This window comes from Caloenas nicobarica, chromosome 3, assembly GCF_036013445.1.
Source record: "Caloenas nicobarica isolate bCalNic1 chromosome 3, bCalNic1.hap1, whole genome shotgun sequence".
Taxonomy (NCBI): Eukaryota; Metazoa; Chordata; class Aves; order Columbiformes; family Columbidae; genus Caloenas; species Caloenas nicobarica.
Genome location: NC_088247.1, coordinates 94,533,819 through 94,555,326, shown reverse-complemented (window position 1 = coordinate 94,555,326; position 21,508 = coordinate 94,533,819). Strand labels below are relative to the sequence as shown.

Genomic DNA, 21,508 nt, shown 5'->3' with positions numbered 1-21,508 from the left:
TTCTTTCTGTCCACCCTAAGTGAACCTCTCTCCTTAATCTTGGGCATCTAGTTGCTGCCCAAGTTGTTCTTCACAAATCTGTGTGAAAACACCACCAAGAAATACTCACAGGGTTAGGAACTCAACTCACCGCAAAAGAGTGACAGGCCAGTCAAAGGCTTAGAAGAAAAAGGAACCGAGAGGTGTCCCACCAGTACCCATAAACCGGACAGAATCAGCCACAACAGATTTCAATTAAAATGAGGAACTCAACAGGCCTGCTGCCCTTCGGCTCCCTTGAAAAGTGGAAGACTCGCTTATTATTCAGTCATTTCACTGGAAAGAAAAATTCCAGTGTACAAACTGTGCCTTGGGAAAAAACATGGCTGACGTAACCTTTACTGAACAAGTGACAACAGCAATACTGACATGTTTTTTTATTCTGGTCCAGCTTTTAAGCATTTACCACTTCATTTTGAGTATGCGCATATGCATGTTTTGATTTTGAAACGAGGCTTCTCTAGCACAAAACATGCCAAACGTTTGTTCTTGGCTGGTTCCATTGCTCTGGTGATGCTAGTGAATTCTCAGCCATATGTGCCAGATGGACACAACAGGAAATTCAGCTTTCCAAAACCAAGAAATTTCAGTGTTGTTCAGACCGTAGCAGAAAGCTGTCTTGAAGACAATCAAACTGTGATTTGCCTAACAGAACAGACAGCCAAAAATCACATGCTGAACCTTTCAAATGATACACTGCGCAGTATTTAAGATGACCGGTTCATGCAGAACTTCAACAATGAGAGTGGGAAGAGTACATGATGTTTCTTTTTTAACACAGATACTCAAATATAGTGGTTCTCGTAAACACGCTTTGAGGAAATCTGTCTCCAAATGAGAAAGTCACAGCAGTAGCAAGGGTGGGAGCTCCAGGCATCTGGAACAGCATTCCTTGTTTTGTCCAAAATTCATTTCCCTTCCAAGCTGGATATTAATGGAAACAAATACATCATATGCTCACTCCAGATGATAAACTGTATGTGACTCTGAACAGGATAGAGCTAGAGATGTTTAGGACTCTCGTATCAAAGGGTATGTCCACACAGAAATTTAAAATGGGTACCAAAACAATATTCATACTACTACACATATATACTAATAGCAGGGTAGTGATGTCAGCACAGAGATCCATACCTCAATAAAGTAACACTTGGTCTACGCTAGCAAGTAGGTTGGTATAACAGCCGCAGATTCGTGAAGTCAAACAGCTGGTATCAAAGACCCAGTGGCCACCCTGCACAACGTGCCCAGAGACATTAAAACATAATTTTCAGAAGTTCATCTTGTTGCTTTTTGTTTCGCTTTAGATATAGAGTTTACATAACAGAAGCTGAACGCACAGTTTCTAGCACTGCTTCATGATGCGGTACGTGGAGGTTGACTGTCCAGGTGGAAATTAAAATCACCTCACAGATGGCCACTGAGTGGAATTTCACCAACAACCGATATTACAGAACATTACAACACATCTGCCTGAAGAGAGGCCATAGGCTGTCTGCCCTGAGTAACACGTAAAACGCAAGCATTGTCACAGACCTGACCAGCCATGGCAGGGGAAGAAGACATCTGCGACCTTTAGAAGCACAGGCAGGGATGGAAAGGATTACTGCTTAGAAAGAACAAGGCCCAGAATAAATGTGTTTATAATTTAATCAAGGAGAATGAAACAATGGCAGGAGGAGCTGCTGTGTCCCTAATAGATCATCACAAAACTCCACAGAAGATACAAGGTGATGGAAAGTACAGAAGTCAAAAAAGTTAGAGACTGAAAGTTTTAAAGGGTCTACAGATTTTTTTCTTCTAACTGCCCAGAGCTCCAGCCTAACAGTATCTTCAGTATAGGGGGAAAAAAAAAAAAGGTCTCTTTTTTAAATTGTTCTTTTAGGTAGGCATGGCTGAACAGTAGACAAATCTGAAAACACAGGTACCAGCTTCCATACTATTAAATCTGACACATCACAGCAGATTTCTGGATTAGATCCTGAAAATAAAGTCTTCCAAACCAACCAAATTTCTTATCGCTAATGCTGAACAAGTCATTTGGGATAGGGTAGTCAGACTTCTTTGTAATTTCAATTCTGTTAAGTGAATATAAACTTAGAAGAGCTGAAGTCACTGGCAGTAGGAAGTCTTCCGTTAGCTGTTAGAGTCCAGGGATTTTTATTTTATTTTAAGAGGAAGAGGTTAATGGAACTAAATAGTCCTTTAAAATTCACAAGCTCCTGGTCAAATGCCTTAGAAAAGGCCCGGGTTAAGCACTTAGAGAATGCTGTATGGCAGGACTAACCATAAGCTGTTTGTTTTCAACGCAGAGCTGCATGGTGGGTGGATGGGGAAGCGCACCCTCCGGCAGATATTCCCTCTCTACAGGTGTAGACCAGACTGGGCAGGTTCAGAAGCTCCACATGCAACGCTGCGTTCTGCTCCAGCCACCTTTAAGTACCACTGATTGCAGCTTAGCTCTACATAACATGAAATCAATCCTAGATTCTCACACTTCGGAGCTCCGCGAATATTATTTTTTTTAAAGTTTGATTCACCTTTTGTAGTTAAGTCACGCTCTACTTAAGGCAGTCATTGGTTTGCTTATTTTGGATGGCAGATCTGATGCAAACCAAACTGGCATTTATTGGAGAAATCAGCAACGTGTGGTCACAGACCTCCTGTGTACCTTGCTTGCACACATGGTTTCAACTGTATCAGGAATACATGGCTTAACTTCGAAAACTCAGTTTCTCTTGTATTACTGTTTATTTTAAAGAAGATCAACACTAATGAATTATGGAGCAAAATACCTCCTCTTCCAAGGGAAACAACAAGGAGCAAAGAACATGGAAAGTTCACACATTTGGCCTGAATTCAGTCAGAACACTGGGAAAAGACTTAAATTAAATATACAACTTCTTGCTCTTCTAACGACTAAGGTCTGCAGAGGCCCGTAAACATCATTTCTACTCATTATAGGACACCGTTTATAACCATTCAGATTTCTACATATAAACAAAGATGGTCAACACACCGTTATGTAGAGCAAGCATCAAAGAATTTTGATGTGCAAATTTGCAGATTCTCAAACCCCCAATTTTCAATGACACTGTGTCAAATGACTCAAAAAAACAACTACTATTTTCTCATAGATCACTCCTGTTTTTCCAAACGAGCACCATCTCAGAGACAAACAACAACAGTAACAATAATATAGTGCATCTGTTACATAAATAAGACAGATCCGGGTCACTGGCTATAAAATCAAAGTTGTTTGTGTTAATGTTTATACTATTTGGTTTTGGTTATTCTAGTCAATAGAAACTCATTGTTTTCCAAAGATGTAGCTTATTTTGCTCGCATTTTTTCCTCATTAGGAAACAGATGTTGCAAAACTATTAGCAGAACAACTGCTATAAACATATGGAAACTTACCATATTTACTAAACATTTAACAACAAATATCAAAGCACATTTGCTCAAACTTCCAATGAGCACTTCACAAATTTCAAATGCAGCCTGCCAGTCAATGTCTATTACATAAAAGCCCATTACATCGCTCTTAGGAATTAGTTTAGTTATAGATATCTTCGTGCAGTTACTTATCTTAGGGCTATCTAGAAAAAAAAAAAAAAACAAACACACTTCGGTGAAAGGTCTCAGAAAAATTCCATGTTTTGCAGCTTCCAAGTATTTAGGGGAGCGTGAAGGATTTCAAGGCTTCCAACCAATGCTGCTTTATGAATACAAGCTAATCTAATTTGTCAAACTGGAATATTATTTTATTAAATAAATAACAAACTAAATAGTTTCATCCCAATAATATATAGCATGTGCATCAGAGTTTTGGTCACAGTAAAATAATGGCTACACAGGCTGCGAGTGAACAGTTTTTCAGAGTAAAGTACAGGGCTTAAATGACTGTTAGCTACTTCTAATCTACACACTCACATTCGTTACTCTCAGCCCCCATCTTTAAAAACTGATGATGGGATTTGGCTCAGGAATGAAGCTAATATAGAACTTTAGTCTAAATCATACAAGTTTCAAAGCCACCTACAAAGCCCTGTATTTTGTCCAAAAAGTTCACGACACACTCTTAAGCATCAGGGTAAAGAAACAGCAGTGCTGGCAAGATTACAAGGGCAACTCTTCCAAAGGCCAATTCATTGCTGCCTTGAGAACAAGAAGAGAATCATCCTTATGACTTGTGTGACTGTTTCCACTTCAGTTTCCAAAGTGGTCTATTCATTAAATGATGTGCCTATTCCTTTCTCTGGTCTTTAATGAAAAAGTCACTCACTGCAATGCTGTATGTTTCTGGAGCCTTTGGAAAGCCTGAAAAAGCTGAAAATTCCTGGAAGGAAGACCTTTTCACAAGATTGAACTTATCAATAGTACTTTAGGAAGAGCTTCATATTAAAAGAAAAAAGAAAACCTGTAATAGGTAAACACTACCCCATTCTTCTGTTTAACTAACATGTTATTGTCAAAAAAACCCCTCCGCAACACCTATTAAATTCTACATTTTATCTGGCAGAAAATAAATCAGTCTGCTGGTGTTGAATTTAAACCCTGAATTCTCCTGCTTTCTAGCCACCAATATTACGTACAGTTTCTGTTTCCAACAGATAAATCAAATTGGTTTCCTAAACATCATATTCTAGATAATACAGAGGATGCTATTGCAATAGCCTCTGCACAAATTCTTGTATTTGTGAACTTTATAAACATTTCTGATGAGTCAACATTTTACATAGAGTTGAGGCTGGAATTTCATTTTTAGCTCTGGCATAAACACAGGGAATAATTTGGATTAAGTCCAACATGTCCTAACGCCAGCTGGTACTTGGGGACGGGGTCAATGCAGCTTCCTATTCTGAGTTTCCCAGTCAGCCTTTGTCTTCCATCATCTCAGCTCTTCGGGCTGGCACACTGGCAACTAAATTTTGGGTTTACAGCATATCTTTCCCTCCCTATGAACTTCCAGCTTACTCCTTCGTGAAGAATGGCAAATCTCTGAAAAGTATTCTTTCTGCTGGTGGCCAGATTCTTTTGATATGTGAACTGCAGTTGTATCAGCTAAAATATCTTCTGAAAGCACCAAGAAGTGCACCTTCCATGATGTTTGAGTCTTGACACAGTCAATTCTACATAATCCTTATCAGGCTATCCATACCAAGTTTTATCCTTGGAGGGTTGCTGAGGAACCTGGCCAAGCTGGCCTTGTACTGACCACATTTTAGCTGCAGAGAGAGCTGCAAAATGATCATTTGTCAGTCATGGAGGCAACCAAGCTTACGGAAATCAGACCTACACATACAATGAGCAGCTGATTAAAAGATTAAATCTCACATTGTTTGGGTTATTAGCTTTCAAATTCTGCAGTGTTCTAGAGATTGAGGTTTGGGGGGGTATATTTGTTTAGAAGGCAGCCTTCAGATTTTAATCTATTTTTCTCTCAGAGCCCACATCTGTAGTACTGAATACACATGCATGGCCTTCCTCTTGTCTTCTTGAAGAGACATTAATAATAGATTTAATTATTAAACTTTGTCCACAGCATTTTTAACCATGTAACACAAAACCAGCACATCAGCAAACATCACGGCCAACAGACCTACATTTAATGGAAAGTATTTTAAAAAAAAAAAAGTAATAATGAAGCCTACACTACCAAGTAATCCTTGCTGAGTTCCTGGAAGTGCAGGAACACCCACACAGAGATACAAACATCTAGTAACAGCGCATCTGCTTGCCCGCTTGGTGCTGTTGAGACCTTCTTGGTGTAACTACCATGTGCATGGTCCCTTTGACTTGCCCATTCTATAAGGCCAGCTCATCCCACATTATAGCAGGCATTTTCTCCAAAGGGAAAGTTGCTGGTCTGCTCACCTAAGATTTTCTACTACCATCAAAAGCCAGGCTATTATGTTGCTGTTAGCTTCCCTGGTAAAGGCAGAGAATTTATTGCTTCAAAAAGAAGCTACACAAATTATTTTTTCATTGTGATACAACCAAGAACATCCTGAGTTTCAGCTATTAGGAAAAATTAATCTGTGCTCTGGCTGTCCTTGGTGAATGACACTGAAAGGCTGTGTTCTGTTGGTGTTGTTTTTAGCATACCAGATTGATAAAATAATCCTGTCTGTTCTCTTTTCTGTTCTCTTAATGAGAACCGTATGTGAGCCCTTAGCAGCATCCTTAAAAACTTAGAAGTCAAACTAATCCCATGTGCAAATTTAATTAATTTTACACAATTAACATTAGGGGCTTTGCCTGTAAAAGGCAAGCTGCTAAAACTCTTCTATTTACTGGAAAGTGTTTTCAGATATGAGTGAGGATTTATGTCCAAAACCTGTAATTACACGTGGTTTGTGCCTACTCCGAATGTTGCATTGGTGGAGGGAACACACTTTAAACAACCTTATTCAATTCTTAATATTCCCTGAATGTTTATATTTAAGTTAGGAGTATACCTACATGCCTATGAACCAAAGAATGTTTCTTATTAAAAGTACATCTTAAACTTCAGTCTGAGGTTTAAACATCTCTACTGATACCCAAAGCAAGCGTTCCAAAACAAGCAATCACCAACTGCCTAAATAAACCATGTGTAGCTGTGTTAAGGATACTGTTATCAAAACTGGTGAAAAGCGTGGACTTGGAGCAGTACAGAAACCTGAATTAGTCTGCTAAAAGCACGTACGATTTAAATGAATGTCTCCAAGAATACATTTATGAACAATGACGTAACTGTTATGACTCTGCTCTCAAAAGCAAAGACGAACCAGGCTAAATTAGGCTCATGGGTCAGAAAGTGCAGATTAATAAATTACCACTGTGCACCTGATGTGCAATAATTGCTCATACTGGCATGCATTGCTTTCAGCTGGAACAGGACAACAAAAGTTTCCCTTGATGCTGTGTGTGATAGAGCAAGAGCACACACATGAATTATTGCTCCAGCCCAGCTGACAGAAAATCAACTTTTCAATTTGAAATCTAGTAAATAGACTTCCACAGAGCCAGGCTCAGTCATTAAAATGATTTTCAATTTTTGAACACAGCTGTATAGGCATACAGACCACCAAAGAACAAAGGTAATTAACCGTACTTTCTCAATGTGTAGATTTTCAAAAGTCAGAAACAGGCCGATGACAAGAGCAGACACAGCTTTTGAAGGACACGCAGGTTCATTTGATGCAGCGAGAGGCAGAGGCAAGGGAACAATCTGAAGAGGAGGGCCACTCTGCCAAGGAGAATATCTTACTGGCTCCTTAGTTGCTGCCTTCTTGCTCTTTCCAAAGTACAAAAAGCCCCTTCCAACTCCCAAATAACACCCCCCTTCCAAAAAAAAAAAAAAAAAAAATCACACAGAGGCTGCTTGCAAAGCTGCAGAGTCATGAGCTTCTTCTACATCTAGATATGCCTGCACGTGCCTGTGGAAACTTCCACACAGCCACCGTGAAGAGCACAAAACGCTGTTTAGTCTTTGATAGCCTGCTCCCTGGAAATGACTGCCACGCGCCCTCAGAAGCAATGAGAAGGACAAGGGCACATTTAGGTGACGCCGTTTCCTGAAAGCACGGCGAGGCCACGTTCCTGTGTTCCGCGCAGCCGGCCCCAAGGCGCCCGGCGTGAGGCTCCTGCCAGGCAGGGCCTCGGCCTGGCTGCCCGCCCGCTGTCGCTCGCACAACACTGCCAGGAGCGCAGGGGAAAGGGGACGCCACAGGCTTGACGCAGCGCCTTGGCCACCAACTCAGCAAGTTCAGGTACTCGGCAGCATTATAAAATACCGGGGATTTCCACCACTCAAAGCAGTTACAGCCGGATCATCCTAGAGTCAGCCTGGAGAAAACTGAGCTTCAGGTATCTCGGTGGACAGTGAATCTGATTTTGAGCCCGAGCCTGGAAGAACTTTTGCATAAATTTGTTGTGTGAGCTTGAATTCTTGCACCCCTACACCAGGATCCATTTGTATTTTTCACAGTCATAGAATCGCAGAATCATTTCAGTTGGAAGAGACCCTCAGGATCATCGAGTCCAACCATAACCTAACCAAACTCTAGCGTTAAACCATGTCCCTAAGCACCACATCTACACATCTTCAAATCCCCCTAGGGATGGCGACTCCACCACGTCCCTGGGCAGCCTGTTCCAATGCCTGACAACCCTTTCTGTGAAGAATTTTTTCCTAATAACCAATCTAAACCTCCCCTGGTGCAACCTGAGGCAGTTTCCTCTTGTCCCCTCCACAGAGGAGAGAGCTCAGCAGCAGCACCGCAGAGCAGGGGACACTTGGGTCACAGAGCCCAGCACACACGTGGCAGGCAAGCCGTTCCAGACGAACTAGTGTCTCTTTGCAAAATGCAAAGCCAGCTGGTGTTATATGAGGCTGTTCCACACAAGTTGGTTTCAAGAAAGCAGCCTTCTTAGAAGTAAACTTTCCCAGTGCAGATGAGCTCTTGGCTAGGAAACGGCACATGGCTAGAGGTTAGCAGAATGGATTATTTGACTTCTGGCAGAACCTCAAAGTCTTTCCCCCCTCCTGTGGTCTCCAGTAAGAAGGCAGGCAGGGGGAAAAAAAAAAAAAAATCAAACTAAAAGCACTGGAAGATAGCATCCTACAGCAAAGCTGCGCAATGACATGATTTCACAAAATTTCCAATACCAATACTTTGCCGTGCCAAAGGCTACAAATGAAACAAGACAGATATTTCCGGGACTTCTGTATAACAAATTACCAGCTCCAAAGGCCGCTCTTTTAGCTTTCTGTATTTATGAAGCAGAAGGCACCTGGAGTTAGTCTTGTAACTCCTTGGTATGCAGTTGAGCTAAAACCTTTTTTTTTCTTTTTTTTCTTTTTTTTTTTAATTCACATGAAAGAACTTTGAACTCTTTCAAAGGCTTAGTTTGATATATTATTTTTTTAAAGCTTTCACCAGACTAATTTCCATCACTTCATTCCATCAGGTCAGTTCTCCAGCAAGGCCGATTTTATATATCTTTGTATTTCTGTTCTTCTCAAACACCCTGCATATCCCATACTTGCAAATAATACAATAAACTAACAGTGGTGTGGAGGTGAGGGAAAGCAATAACATTACTAAACCGCTTTAAACTAACAAACGAGTATTCTAAAACAAAACACACCAAATGAAGTATAAACCTACAAGCAAAGTGAAAAGTTTCAAACATCACCTTGAAAAGTGGAGGGAAGGCATGTCTCATTCACCAAAGCACCAAAAATGGAAATACTATTTTTGAATACTCAAAAAAGCTAGTGTTTTGAAGATGTAAAAAAACCCAAGGAAGGTGGAGGAAAGATTTTTTTTTCTTCTGATATTCTAATATATACTGCAAAGGAGAAAAAGAAATCATATCCTATTCACATGAGAAGTCTGCCTCCACAACAGATACAAAATATCAGTTGAAAAAGTCAATGTTTTACGAAATTCAATGTTCATTATTTTATTCTCTAAAGCAAAATCAGATGGGGGAGTGGAGGAGGGAGAAGAGATCAGTGTATTACAGGGAACGTGCAACAGTTTCTTGAGCTATTCTGCACCAATACATTCTGATGAAACGAAATTACATTCTGGCCTTGAAAAGGTAAAACAACAACCAAAACTCAAACAAAAAAAATACCTCACCCAGTCCAGAAAACAGCTGAAGAACAATAATCTTTCCTCCAGATATACACATGTGACAGTTTAGTCTCATTTTCAAGAACCACTTACTTAATCCAAAATTCTGTAATTTGAGTTTCTCAGAGACGTTTGCTCTCTAGCACAAAGGAGGTATGTAGTTGGAAGAACACCAGCAAGACCTTTACAGAACTAGCTCAGAAATGTGAATGAAGACTGATGTTTGGAAATACTTCCCCATTTCCCCAAATTCACAAACCATTTTCCTGTTATTTTAACATTTTTTTACCCCTTTAAGATTAATAGTGAGTGCCTCTAACACCCTCTTTTCAAACAACCCCCGCACTACGGTATCAACGACACACTAAGATACCTCCATATGAGGAAAGGTGAAATAAACAGATGGAGATTCCTTAATTTTTCTCTGTGGTACCCACTCTCTTTGCCTGAACAGAAAGAAGGTAAGAATGACCGTAACATGGACCGAGGGTCCCACCAGCCAGCATCCAATATGCTCTCCTAACATCCCGAAAACTGCACGGATGGACTTACTGGGTTTCACAACTTGGTTGCCAAGCAACCTCCCAAAACTCCTCTAAAACAAGAAATCGAGAAAACAAAACTCACAAAATTCACCATTCATCACAGATCAGTTTTCGGCTCCACACGGCCAAATATAAATAGTAAAGCTGCACAATGAACATGGGAAACTAAAACTACCAGAAAATATCACCTCTGTCAACACCTTTGTTGTTGTTGTTGTTTGGGTTGTTTGCTGGTGTTTTTTTACTTGTTTTGTTTTTAAATCACATCACACTGATCACATTTATCTCAAGCAGAAAGTTAAGAGGAAAGCCAATTTTTTCAGCTTTATCATTTATTGTCGTCTTAAGTTTAAAACATATTTAGAAGTAAATTGGGTTACCGAAGATTTCTTTTATATTTTACTTGCTTTTTTTAGACTAAAATAAAAAAGAAAACACACCTTAGCTCAAATTGTGCCTAAAGACGTATGGCTGTACAGGCTCAGAGAGAACGATAAAGTATATTAGAAATCTGCAAAAATAAGTTTGTAAAAACAAAACAAAATGATGCTTTAACTTAGTGTTGCAAACCTCTGTGCTTGTAATATAAAATTTTACTATCTAGGGAGAAAGACATTTAAAAATACTTTGTATAGCATTAACTGCATAATTGAGAATGCATGAATATGAAAAGGAGGCTACAACAAACTGACAAAATGAAAATGTGCTATGGACAGAGGGTTAATATTACCATATACAGCTATAGCTTTTTACAGGCAAGTGAAAGAGAAAATACATCTCTTCAGGCAAATATCTATACCATGCACCAGGATTTCTAAGAGCCTGAAAACATTTTCTTTTTTCTATTATCTCCAGAAAGAAAAGTCAGCACTAATATGACTGATGTATTAAAAAGGCCAGTTCTGAAAAAATACTTTGAAAACACAGAATTTATTTCAATTCTGTAATGAGAAGAGCCTGGCCATTACATATTTGCTGCAGAAGAAAGAGGTTTTAATTATTTAGCACCAGTATCTTTCTATCAAATTTGGTCTCTCATGTTGTGTTTTTTCTTTAAATATTTATTCATTTATAAGAGTATCGATGCCTTTAGTTTAATTAAGTAAATGACCATTGTTATTTAGAGACTTAAAAATGCTCATGCTGAGTCAAATCGAAAGGTCCACCAAATCCACCACAATGTCTCAAACTGGGCAGAAAGCAGATGCACAGGAAAGGGAAGCGCAGGGACAATGACACTTGCCAAGAGCCTCTCTCTGAACCTCAAAGGTTGCTGAAAAATTTCTTGAGCCAGCTGTGACATCTACATACTTGGTCACCTCACTGGGCTTTTCTTCCATGACTGTCTTCAATCATTTGTTAGAAGTTCAGATAGGTTTAAAGTCAACAGCATCTTGCATCATGGAATTCCATAGCTAAACTAAAATTACATTTTCCAGGCTAAAAAAAAAAAATCTCAGCCTATTTAGTCGTTCCCTGTCTAGAAACTACTCCATACTTCTATTGCTCGTCCTTTTACTGCCCATTTCTACTGTATCTTCTTTGGGATTTACACAGTATTCAAATATACGACACGGATTGACAGACAGACATAAGTGTGTTTTCTGTTTTGTTCTGTATTTTTTTTTAATGATATTTGCCCCCTTCCCTCTTAGACTCTACCTAGAAGAGTGATTTTTTTTCCCAACAAAAAATCTGCTCAGTTGACCACTCTTTCCCCAAGTGAAGTCCAGACCGCTTTATTCATGTGCATCATTTCAGAATTATTTATATCAAGTTTTAGCTGTTGTATCATCACTCTCACTCTTCTGTAATTCTCAAAGACGAATGGTATCTTGATTACCCCAATTCAGTTGACACTGGCAGAAGATGTACTGAACCCGCTAGTCACCCCCTTTCTCCAAATCACTTCTGATTTTCGTTTTGATGATCACAAAGCAACACAAGTTTTATCAGAGACTCACACTAAACTGCATTGGTGACTTCCCTCCACTGTGCAATCTGCACTCTGGAATATTTTACCCAGTTAGTTATTAACACAAGGACTTGTGGTTTCTGCCCACAACTGATTCCCTTCAGGTTTTCAGTGGGAATTTATAAAAGCAATTGATGAGATCAAGTAAAGAAAGAAAAAAAAAGTTTCTGGATTGCAGTATATAGGTCATCTGAAGATCTTTTTACAGAAATCTAAGGAGAATGTTTCCAAAACTATCTTGGATTGTTTGTGAGCAGCTAAATATTTTTGATAGTTTCAACAACTGCTGACATTTTCCTACTACTTTTTTGTAAAGGTCAAAGTCAGAGAAAATAGTAACATAAAAACCTCACATATGTGGAATATTTTTCTTAGCCTAGAAGCAATATTCATGCCTTTCTCAAAAAGGCTGCTTCTGTAGGCATTTTCATTCAGGTGGTTTTTTTGTTTGTTTTTCAAATGATTGGATTATAAAATTTAGCTGAGAATGAACCTGGAGCAGACTAAAACACAGTAATGCACACAGGTAAACTATACTTACGTTTTTTCATCCTTTGTTTTTTTAAGAAAAAAAATCTCAATTTAAAAAAAGACAGCAAGCCAATAAGGCATCTAAATTTTACATCATTTCTATGAAAAAAAAACCCTGTCCACTTTGCTAAAATAAAAAATAATTTAAAAAAACACCCAAGCCTTCCATATGTTAGTAACCTATGTGTATAAACACATACATATATTGTATTTTATCTTACCTTGTAGCCAGCCACAGTTTAGTTCCTATACAGGTAATGATGTCATCCAATCCCTGCTCAAAGTCTGAACTAACGCGCTGGTTTGATTCAAAGTACGACCGCAGCAAGTGAAAAACCTAAATTAAAAAAAAAGAAAGAAAGAAAGAAAGAAACTAGAGTTTGCAGCCACTGCTTTTCCTCCAAATAACTGTAAGATGAAAACAACCACCTGCAAAACTAACAACTATTACTCAAGGAAAAATGTGTATTTATCTGCCATAGCAACAGACGGAATCCTTAAATTGCCTACTCTTTAAAATTCACTTTTCACAGTAATCAAACAGCAAAACGCAGGAAGCGCTGAAGACGTTGACCTCCGTGAAGCAAGCAGAGGACAGCCTGAGGCCAACTGAAGCATCCCGCAACTGTGGACCTTTTGCCCCATGGCTCAGAGCAGGGCCTACAACCAAGGAGACAAGGAAGGGTCTTCAAAACGCACCCACTGAGCAAAAAGCTTTTTAAAAGCCATAAAATTATCATCCATAACCACTGGCAGAAAAGCATCTCTGTTCTTGCTCCCAAGATCCTTCCTCCGGGGCTCTGGTCCCAGCGGGCACAGTTGAGTTTCACAGAGAAGGGAGATGCTCCCACCCTTCCCTTCCAATGGCAGAGAAGACAGAGCTGCTGCACTGGGGCTACCTCCTCCAGAGCTTCACAGAAAAGCCTAGTAGACACATCCTAGCTACTGTGAACAAAAGAATTCAAGATACCAAAACAGAAAGCACAAATTGTAGCTTTCTGGTCAGACAGTTAACAAAGCAAATAATTCCTGTTCTGAGAGGCCTTCCTTTGCTATCTAAAACCCAGGTTTTAAAAGTGGTATTGAATATATACATAAGTGTTATGAAAAAATCAAGTTTAAAAAAAGAGGTCTAGTCATCTAGACCACAAGCATGGAAAGGAAATATTGGATAACACATGAAAGCTGATACTGACTGTGCAGTGGAGAGGGACCCTCCCAGACCGGCCCCTGCAGCACCCATCCTCTGCATGTGGGAGCAAGTGATGGTGCCCATATCATCCCACCTAGTTTCTACCTTTCCCATTCACATGCAAGTGAACAGGCAACACGTAGGTGATTTAATTTCTAAATGGAAAAAGACAGAGACATGTGGTGCAATACTGAAGCGATACTGGGCAAGATCTTGCTCAGGGTAAGGAGTTTTGCACCCGCGTGCAATTTGGAAGTTGAAATAAGAGGAACAGGGTGCTAACTCTCCCTCTTTAACTTGCCTCACAGCCTCCAAATTTGAAACTCTATTTGCCTACAGAGGTAAGTTACATTGATAGACAAGACAGGGTTTCAAAGCAAAATTACATCCCCCCCACTGATGGTTTATTGAAACAGGCAACATGCAGAATTTAGGAAGCTTTACAGGTGCTATCAGACCATTTCTGAAAATACATACATGAGCATTTTATATGGAAACACTCTTAACGTGTGAGAGTATTAGCACGTCACACTTGCAAAGCGACAATTTTACGAAGTGCTAATGGATCAAGCTGGGCCTTCACTTTGGGAAAAGAAAAAACTTTTATATCCAGACTTTTACATCTCAGAACTTGGTTTCCTGCATTCCAGCTGTCACTTGCTCCCGGGGTTATATTTTTGTTTGTTTGTTTGCTTGTTTTGGAAACACAAGCACTGCTGCATAGCATTAACTTGACACAATTTCATCTGGGTTATTTTTTGCAAAATTATTCAAGTGGAAAAACAGCTGCAGTGGTTTCAAATAAGCATGGAAACAGAACAGAAGAGATGTCAAGAGACTCTCTATAATCCATACAAACACTGAGGCAGGGTCTAAACATTCTCTACTGAAACAAATGGCTGATTGTCCAAATCCTGAGAACAGCCAAGAAAATAGATTTCAAAATATCTGTATGCAACCTCTTCTAGTGTTTCTTCCTCAAAATCCAAGCTCTTGAGGTAAGGTGTTCCTCTCCACTCCCACCCTTGCCCTTACGGTAAACAACTGCTCTCTGGACACCATTCAGCCTGTCCAGATTTTTTCCTAGTGAGATACTTATTAAATACAGAGATCCCACTGGGCTCCTCTGACAGGAACAATGAAATAAATTCTCATCTCCCTGTGTTAGCAGGTGCTCTGGAGGCAAGAGGCATCCCAGAAGGAAGGCTGTCGTCTTGTCTGTCTGTTTTTTTTTTTTTTTTTAAATCTTCTGAAGTCCTCTGTACTGAACATCATTTTGTCGACGCCAGACCATCCTTCTAGGATGGTTTTTCCAAGATCATTTTCAATTTTGATCTTTTTCTACAAAGGGCTTTGCAAAAGTGCAAGCTTGCAAACATTTGGGAGTGCCCCCTGAGATCTCCACATTGAATCCTCTTCTGTAGCCTCCTCTTGCCTATGCTACTGTCTGCTTATTAAAATAGTCTATGTGAGTATCAACTCTTTTAACCTTTTTCATGAAAACTGATACACAAAGTTGCCAAAACCAATAGCTTTTCCTTAATCTCTGATAAGTAATGAACACTATAGAAGAAAAGGGATGAAAAAGGAAAATACTGTATATGCAGAAGTTCTTCTTACTGCCTTATATATCCTCTGCTAATTGAAGATCATTTGGTGCCTTCGCCTTTCTGATTTTAGTCTTCTGTACTTGTGTTCATTGCCAGGAATGAAAAGGGATTTACCTCTAAGGTATAAAATCTGTTTCACAATTACGAAGGGGCTATCATATATTTTTTTCCTAGAAGCTTAAATTAAGTCCATCTCTTCAGCTTCGAAAACAACTCCCAAAGTTCCTCTCTCCTAAATACAAAGAAAACCTAAGTAATTTGATAGTTCAAGCAAAAGGTCTTGAGAGAGGGAGAACTATGCATACTAAGCAGGTAAAATTTGTGGATTTAAATTAGTCCAGGTACGAAATTCAGAACACAACCCACAAAACTCCTTCCTTTCAACACCATTCAGAAGGTAAAAATCAGAGGGCATGAGCCATATTTAAGCAATGGAATTAGAAGTTACGACTTGCATAAGAGTTTGAGTCACTCTTGAATAATGTTGGCATTCATCAAAGGCAACATTCAACTACTACAGTTTACCCTGGTCCAGCTTTCGACATGTGCAAAATACTGATTTTCTCATTATCTCAGTGCAAGCCCTCTGTCATTTATTCAGGTCCCCTCACCAAATTTTAGAGACCTAGAAAGCTTTCCCCACAAAGGAATTATTTTTCTCAGCGTAAGATTTTTAGAACGCCTAAACTAAAATTGAAATTGTAATTTATGCCCACGTGTTTTATCCAAAGCCTTATTTTATGCAAGCTAAAAATGGCGGCAACCAAACAAGCAATCCGTAGAAGTTAACCTCAGTAGTTCTTCACTTCCATCATACGTGACACATCATTGTTTGGCTTACAGTAATATCGCTGCAGCTTCCATGATCTAAGACTACAAGCCAGGCAATGTTTGCATGGGGAGGTAGCAAGTTTTATGAGACTGTTTGGTATAGATAATAAAATAGACAGACTTTCCAGCACATGTCCAAAATACTACTCAATTTAAAACCCTCTGCTAAATTCCTCACACATAAATGCAATGAGGTCATGGTGTTCCTTTTGTATGTGGGACTGTTTTTTTATTACACTAAGGCAATATGTTACTCAGGTTTTTTTTTCTTTTTTTAAAGGTAGTTTTACAAGATATTTATATTGTCTGTAGAGGAAGGCTTATGAAGACTTACAGGATGACAGCAATTATCTTTAAATTTGACATGAACTAAACACCGAGAAAGCAGCCTGAAAGCATCCTTGAGATGGTGGGAGGGTTTTTAGTAGGACTGAAGACACAACACCCAAGGTGTTGTCCATAGCTCTCTGGAACCCTGCATTGAAGACAGCAAGTTGCTGGATGCTCAAACACCTTTTCTCTCCCTGAGCAGGCTGTAGAAGAGTCAGGCTAATATCCCAGCAGGACTGTACAGACTGCTCATCAACCTAGGCAAGAGTTGTTAAAACAGTGCAAGCCACGGGAAGTCCAGGTACTTGGATACGTAACGGGGAACAGTGTTCAGCGACTGACCATTCTGAGACCCTTTGGTCCGCGAGGTTCTACCAACTCTGAGCCAGCATGTCCCAACCTGCTGCAGGTAAAACCACCAACACGGGAGGACTTCTGATCATAAAATCATAGAATAGTTTGGGTTGGAAAGGACCTTCAGGGGTCATCTAGTGCAACTCCCTGCAATGAGCAGGGACATCTTCAACTAGATCAGGTTGCTCAGAGCCCCATCCAGCCTGGCCTGGAATGTTTCCAGGATGGGGCATCTATCACCTCTCTGGGCAACCTGTGCAAGTATTTTACCATCCTCATTGTAAAGAATTTCTTCCTCCTGTCTAGCGTCAATCTTCCCTCTTTTAGTTTAAAACCATCACCCCTTTTCCTGTCATAACACGCCATACTAAAAAGTCTGTCCCCATCCTCCTTATAGGCCCCCTTTAAGTACTGAAAGTCCACAATGAGGTCTCCCCAGAGCCTTCTCTTCTCCAGGCTGGACAACCCCAACTCTCTCAGCCTGTCCTCCTTCAGTTGCAGAAGCCTCAAGAAAAGAGGAAAAAGTGGAGGAGAGCAAGGAAGGGAAGAGACAAAAAAGGAAACAGCCAGCTTGGTTCTCTGCTGGTCAGTCAGCACCCGTATCCTTCTGTGCTGTTCACATCCAACCCCCACCAAACAGCATGCAACAGATGCAACGCTGAGACCTCTGTGTCTCCCTGTCACGACATTGAGAAAGTTGAATGTCTCCTTTGTACCCGAGCAGACCTTAAGGCATAACCTCTGCTATTTTCCAAGTGTTCATTTTGGATAACCGAGTAAAAATATATGCACATTACTTGTTTAAAAAAGAAATACTTAAATGATTAGACATCAGCCAAGTAAAAAAAAATATAAATCATGAGAAGCAGGAAGAGGCATTTTTCTCCCCAACATCAACTTTGAGATGATATGAAGCTGATCATTATCTTTAGCAGCTCTCGTATCAGCTCAAATTGCTGTATTCAGACTGTGAAATACACTATTAGAATAAAGAAGCAATGTAATGGTAGATGAAAACTTGGATAAGCCACAAAATTTAGCAAGTGTCTTTCATTTTTTTTTTTATGCCAAGGGTTCTCCTGCATATGTACAGAGACACTGCAAATATGAGACAACTTTAATAGCCACAAAGTTGATCTATTGTGACACACTTTCTGTCTAACAAATTTAAATTAACATTTTGTAGCATTAGTATTAATTTTCATAGGAGGAAGTAAGGTTTCTGAAACTTACAAAAAACTTCTAACTTCAGACATGAAATAATGATTAGGTGGACACTTGTTGGGTATGCATACATGTTCATACTTAAAAGAAAACACAGACTTCAACATGTTGCACCTTTTTTAAACAATCAGATTTTCCAAAAACACTCTGAAGGTTACATAATTGCACACATCTCAGTGAAGTAGCAAAGTTAAAGATCTCTACCCTTAAGCAGACCTGAAACAATAAAAACTTCTCCATGCATGCCCTCAGCTATATTTGGATGGAATTAAGTATACAGTGCAAATATTCGCATTCCTCAGTGCAAGACTGAAACAATGCACCCAGTGTTCACTTCAGTGCTTCTTGAAAAGAAAAAAAAGGGAAAAAAAAAAAAAGGCAAATTGACATCACCCTAAATTGTACACTCGCAGCATACATCATTTAACTCCCTAAAAGAAAGTATAAAGAACACAGATGTTACACCAGTTGAAAGAAAATACTGTGTGAATACTAAGCTTGAAAAAATATGCCCCTCACCAAGCTATGGAGTTTGAAGCAACAAGGAAAGACAAAAAAGGGTGTTTGCAAAATGGCAGCAGTAAGGGTATTGCTGCACTAAGCTAAATGTGGTTTTTCAGAATTGTTCCATCAAAAGCTTTTGCCTGAGTATTAACAAGCTAGTGAGAAAACCTCAAACAGCATTTTTCTTTTCTTCTCTCTTTTTTTAAAGGCAGATAAAATTTTATTCTTCTTGTATGATAAACGCAACTGCCAAGTTATCTCTGCATTCTGAAAGTGAGCCCAAATTTTTCATTTTTTTACTAGGACCATGTAGATAAAAACTGGCAAGCTGCTGTGACAGGTGAAGGCATTTTTATTAGCATGATAAAAAGTTCAAAGTTACAATAACTATCTCCAGGGAAAAACAAGCCCCCAAACCAACCCCCTTTTTTCTAAAGATGAAAAGTGCCAGTGCAACAATTACAATGGGACTAAAAATCTCAGCTACCTCCCCCCGGTTTTCCAAGAAGATACCTATACAAAAATAGATGGGAGAGTCTGTAACTATCTGGTTCCCTCCCGATATCACCCTGCCCTGTAAAAATTTATACCTGTGGAAAATAAATTTAATACTTTATCAGCACCAGGTATGGCATGAACCCAGTCCCTGCGGCCCGTGCTACTCTCGCAACCAAAAGCGGCGGCACAAATGGCAGGGTGGGAGTTTAAGATCAGCGCAGACCCGCAGCGCAAAGCGGTTCCACATTTAAATTACAATATATTGAAGAGGAATTTCAAATATTTATTAATTCTCTTGCCATCCCCAAACAACTACGTTAGAAAAGCCATCATTTATTACATTGTTATCATAGCCCTAGATCATTTATATATACCAGATTATTATAGGCATCATCCTTGGTTTCTAGCACCTCCTTTCTTTGAAGTCTTTAGTTTCATGATGGTAACTTCGCAATTAACAGGTCAGGCTATTATTGCTGCCAAATATAAATTACATGATTGTCTTATAAGATTACTATATATGAATATTATTTGCTTCCTCAAATTTATTTTTGTATGAATTCATAAACTCAGTCTGAAGTTGAAATATTTCCCATTGCAAATATTTATCTGAAAACTGTATATTTTTTTTTTCTTCCTTTAAAGCAACAGCTGGTTCCCAATTCAATTTTTCCATAATTTCAGCTTTGTTTTGTCAGCACATTTCATCATCTAATTACACAATTTTGGTTTATTATTCAGGAGAAAGTAGTGCTTTTAAATCCTTCTTCCAAATATATCCATCAAAATTCATAAAGCCAGGTTTATAAAAGAATCAAGTTGTTTTAATTAAAATGCAGACAAGCATGTTTTGATTCAATTAAGAAGTTGTAAAATAAGGTATGAACACATCTAAAGTTATGAATAAAAACACAATACTAGTTAACTTCATACAACTGAGCAAGAATAACACAGCTGTATATTAACCTGAAAGTTATGAATGTGCCATAACTAATGGAAGGTACAAAATGCTGAAAAATAGCAAAGTAGCTTTCATCTCAGTGATAGATATATACCACAAAATATTCATTATTAAAAACATGTTCTTAAAATTGAAAATAAACTCCTGCTTTTCTCTAAGACAAATCAACAAACGTGAAATTTCACAGATCAAAGTTCTTGCAATACCATTTTTACTAAGTTTTTCTTCCTGTTTTAGTGAGGGTGAAATTGAATTTCAGCTTAAAATTTGCGTGTGCAACTCGAATTCTCTATTAGGAGAACACAAAACAATGAGAAGTTTGCTGCCGGCTGACACAACGTTCATTAGTGTTATTTACTTGGAAGTCCTACCTGAATTTTCTCTTAAAAACACACAGTTTGCCTATTTGCACAGAAACCTGCTGCCAGGTCCAACTTTATAATTATTAGGATTTTTTTTACCATTAGGATTTAAGATACTTTTAAAGCTATCATTCATCTTATAACTAAAAGTACATGTGCTGGGCAGAGAAGCCCAGCCAAAACACCTAGGGACAGCTTGGCTGATGAGAAAACAGCAAAGGCCAATAAATAGACAGCGCTAAGGGAAGGCAAAGCTGCCTGAGGAGTCAGGTCTCGCACATGTCCAGCCGGCCCGGCCAGAGGTGAAAGAGGCAACTGCGGAGCCGCTGGGATTTCCACTCTCTGCAAACACATCTCCTACCTTCCCAGCAGCGCACAAACAAAACCTGGAAGTCCAGAGGAATGAACCCAGCAGATTGTGTGCTGGAGCAGTTAAAAATTGTGCTCAGCCTGTATTTCTGCTCAGAACAAAGAGCAGGAAGAAAACAATGAAGTCTAGTCTTCCATGTCTATACCCTGCCATCATGAAAACTCACCCATCGCTGTCTTAATCCGCCTACCTCAAAGGATAAAAAGCTTTCCCCCTCCTTTAAACTTCTTTTTTCCTTCCCCCCCCACCCCCTGCCTCCCGGGTCATAGTGAAACAGTTTGAAACTACTCTTTCCCAGATTACATCCTCATAACACAGTTATCCTGCACACGTCCACATGAAGGAGACAAAATGCAAATAAAAGGCCAAGGTACACACCCTTATTTCCTGAAGGATATTTACAATTAGGAAGGATATTAAAGGCTACAGCTACCCCGTTGACACCAAGCTGCTGACATGTAAGAGAGTCAGTAGGAACGTGTTTATAAGGAATGCTCAGAAGTGCACTAATCCTGACCCCGGAGCTGTGCTGGTTTCAGCAGCGCTG

General features: G+C 39.3%; 1 protein-coding gene across 2 annotated transcripts in view; it reads right to left on the bottom strand.

Annotated features, from left to right (window-relative positions):
- The window catches only part of THADA (THADA armadillo repeat containing), a 167,210-nt gene that overhangs the window by 49,370 nt on the left and 96,332 nt on the right, over positions 1 to 21,508 (bottom strand). For both annotated transcript variants that reach the window (XM_065631876.1, XM_065631875.1), the window contains one exon: positions 12,947 to 13,062. In XM_065631876.1, coding sequence (XP_065487948.1) covers positions 12,947 to 13,062 — 116 coding nt within the window. The remainder of the gene's footprint in view (positions 1 to 12,946; positions 13,063 to 21,508) is intronic.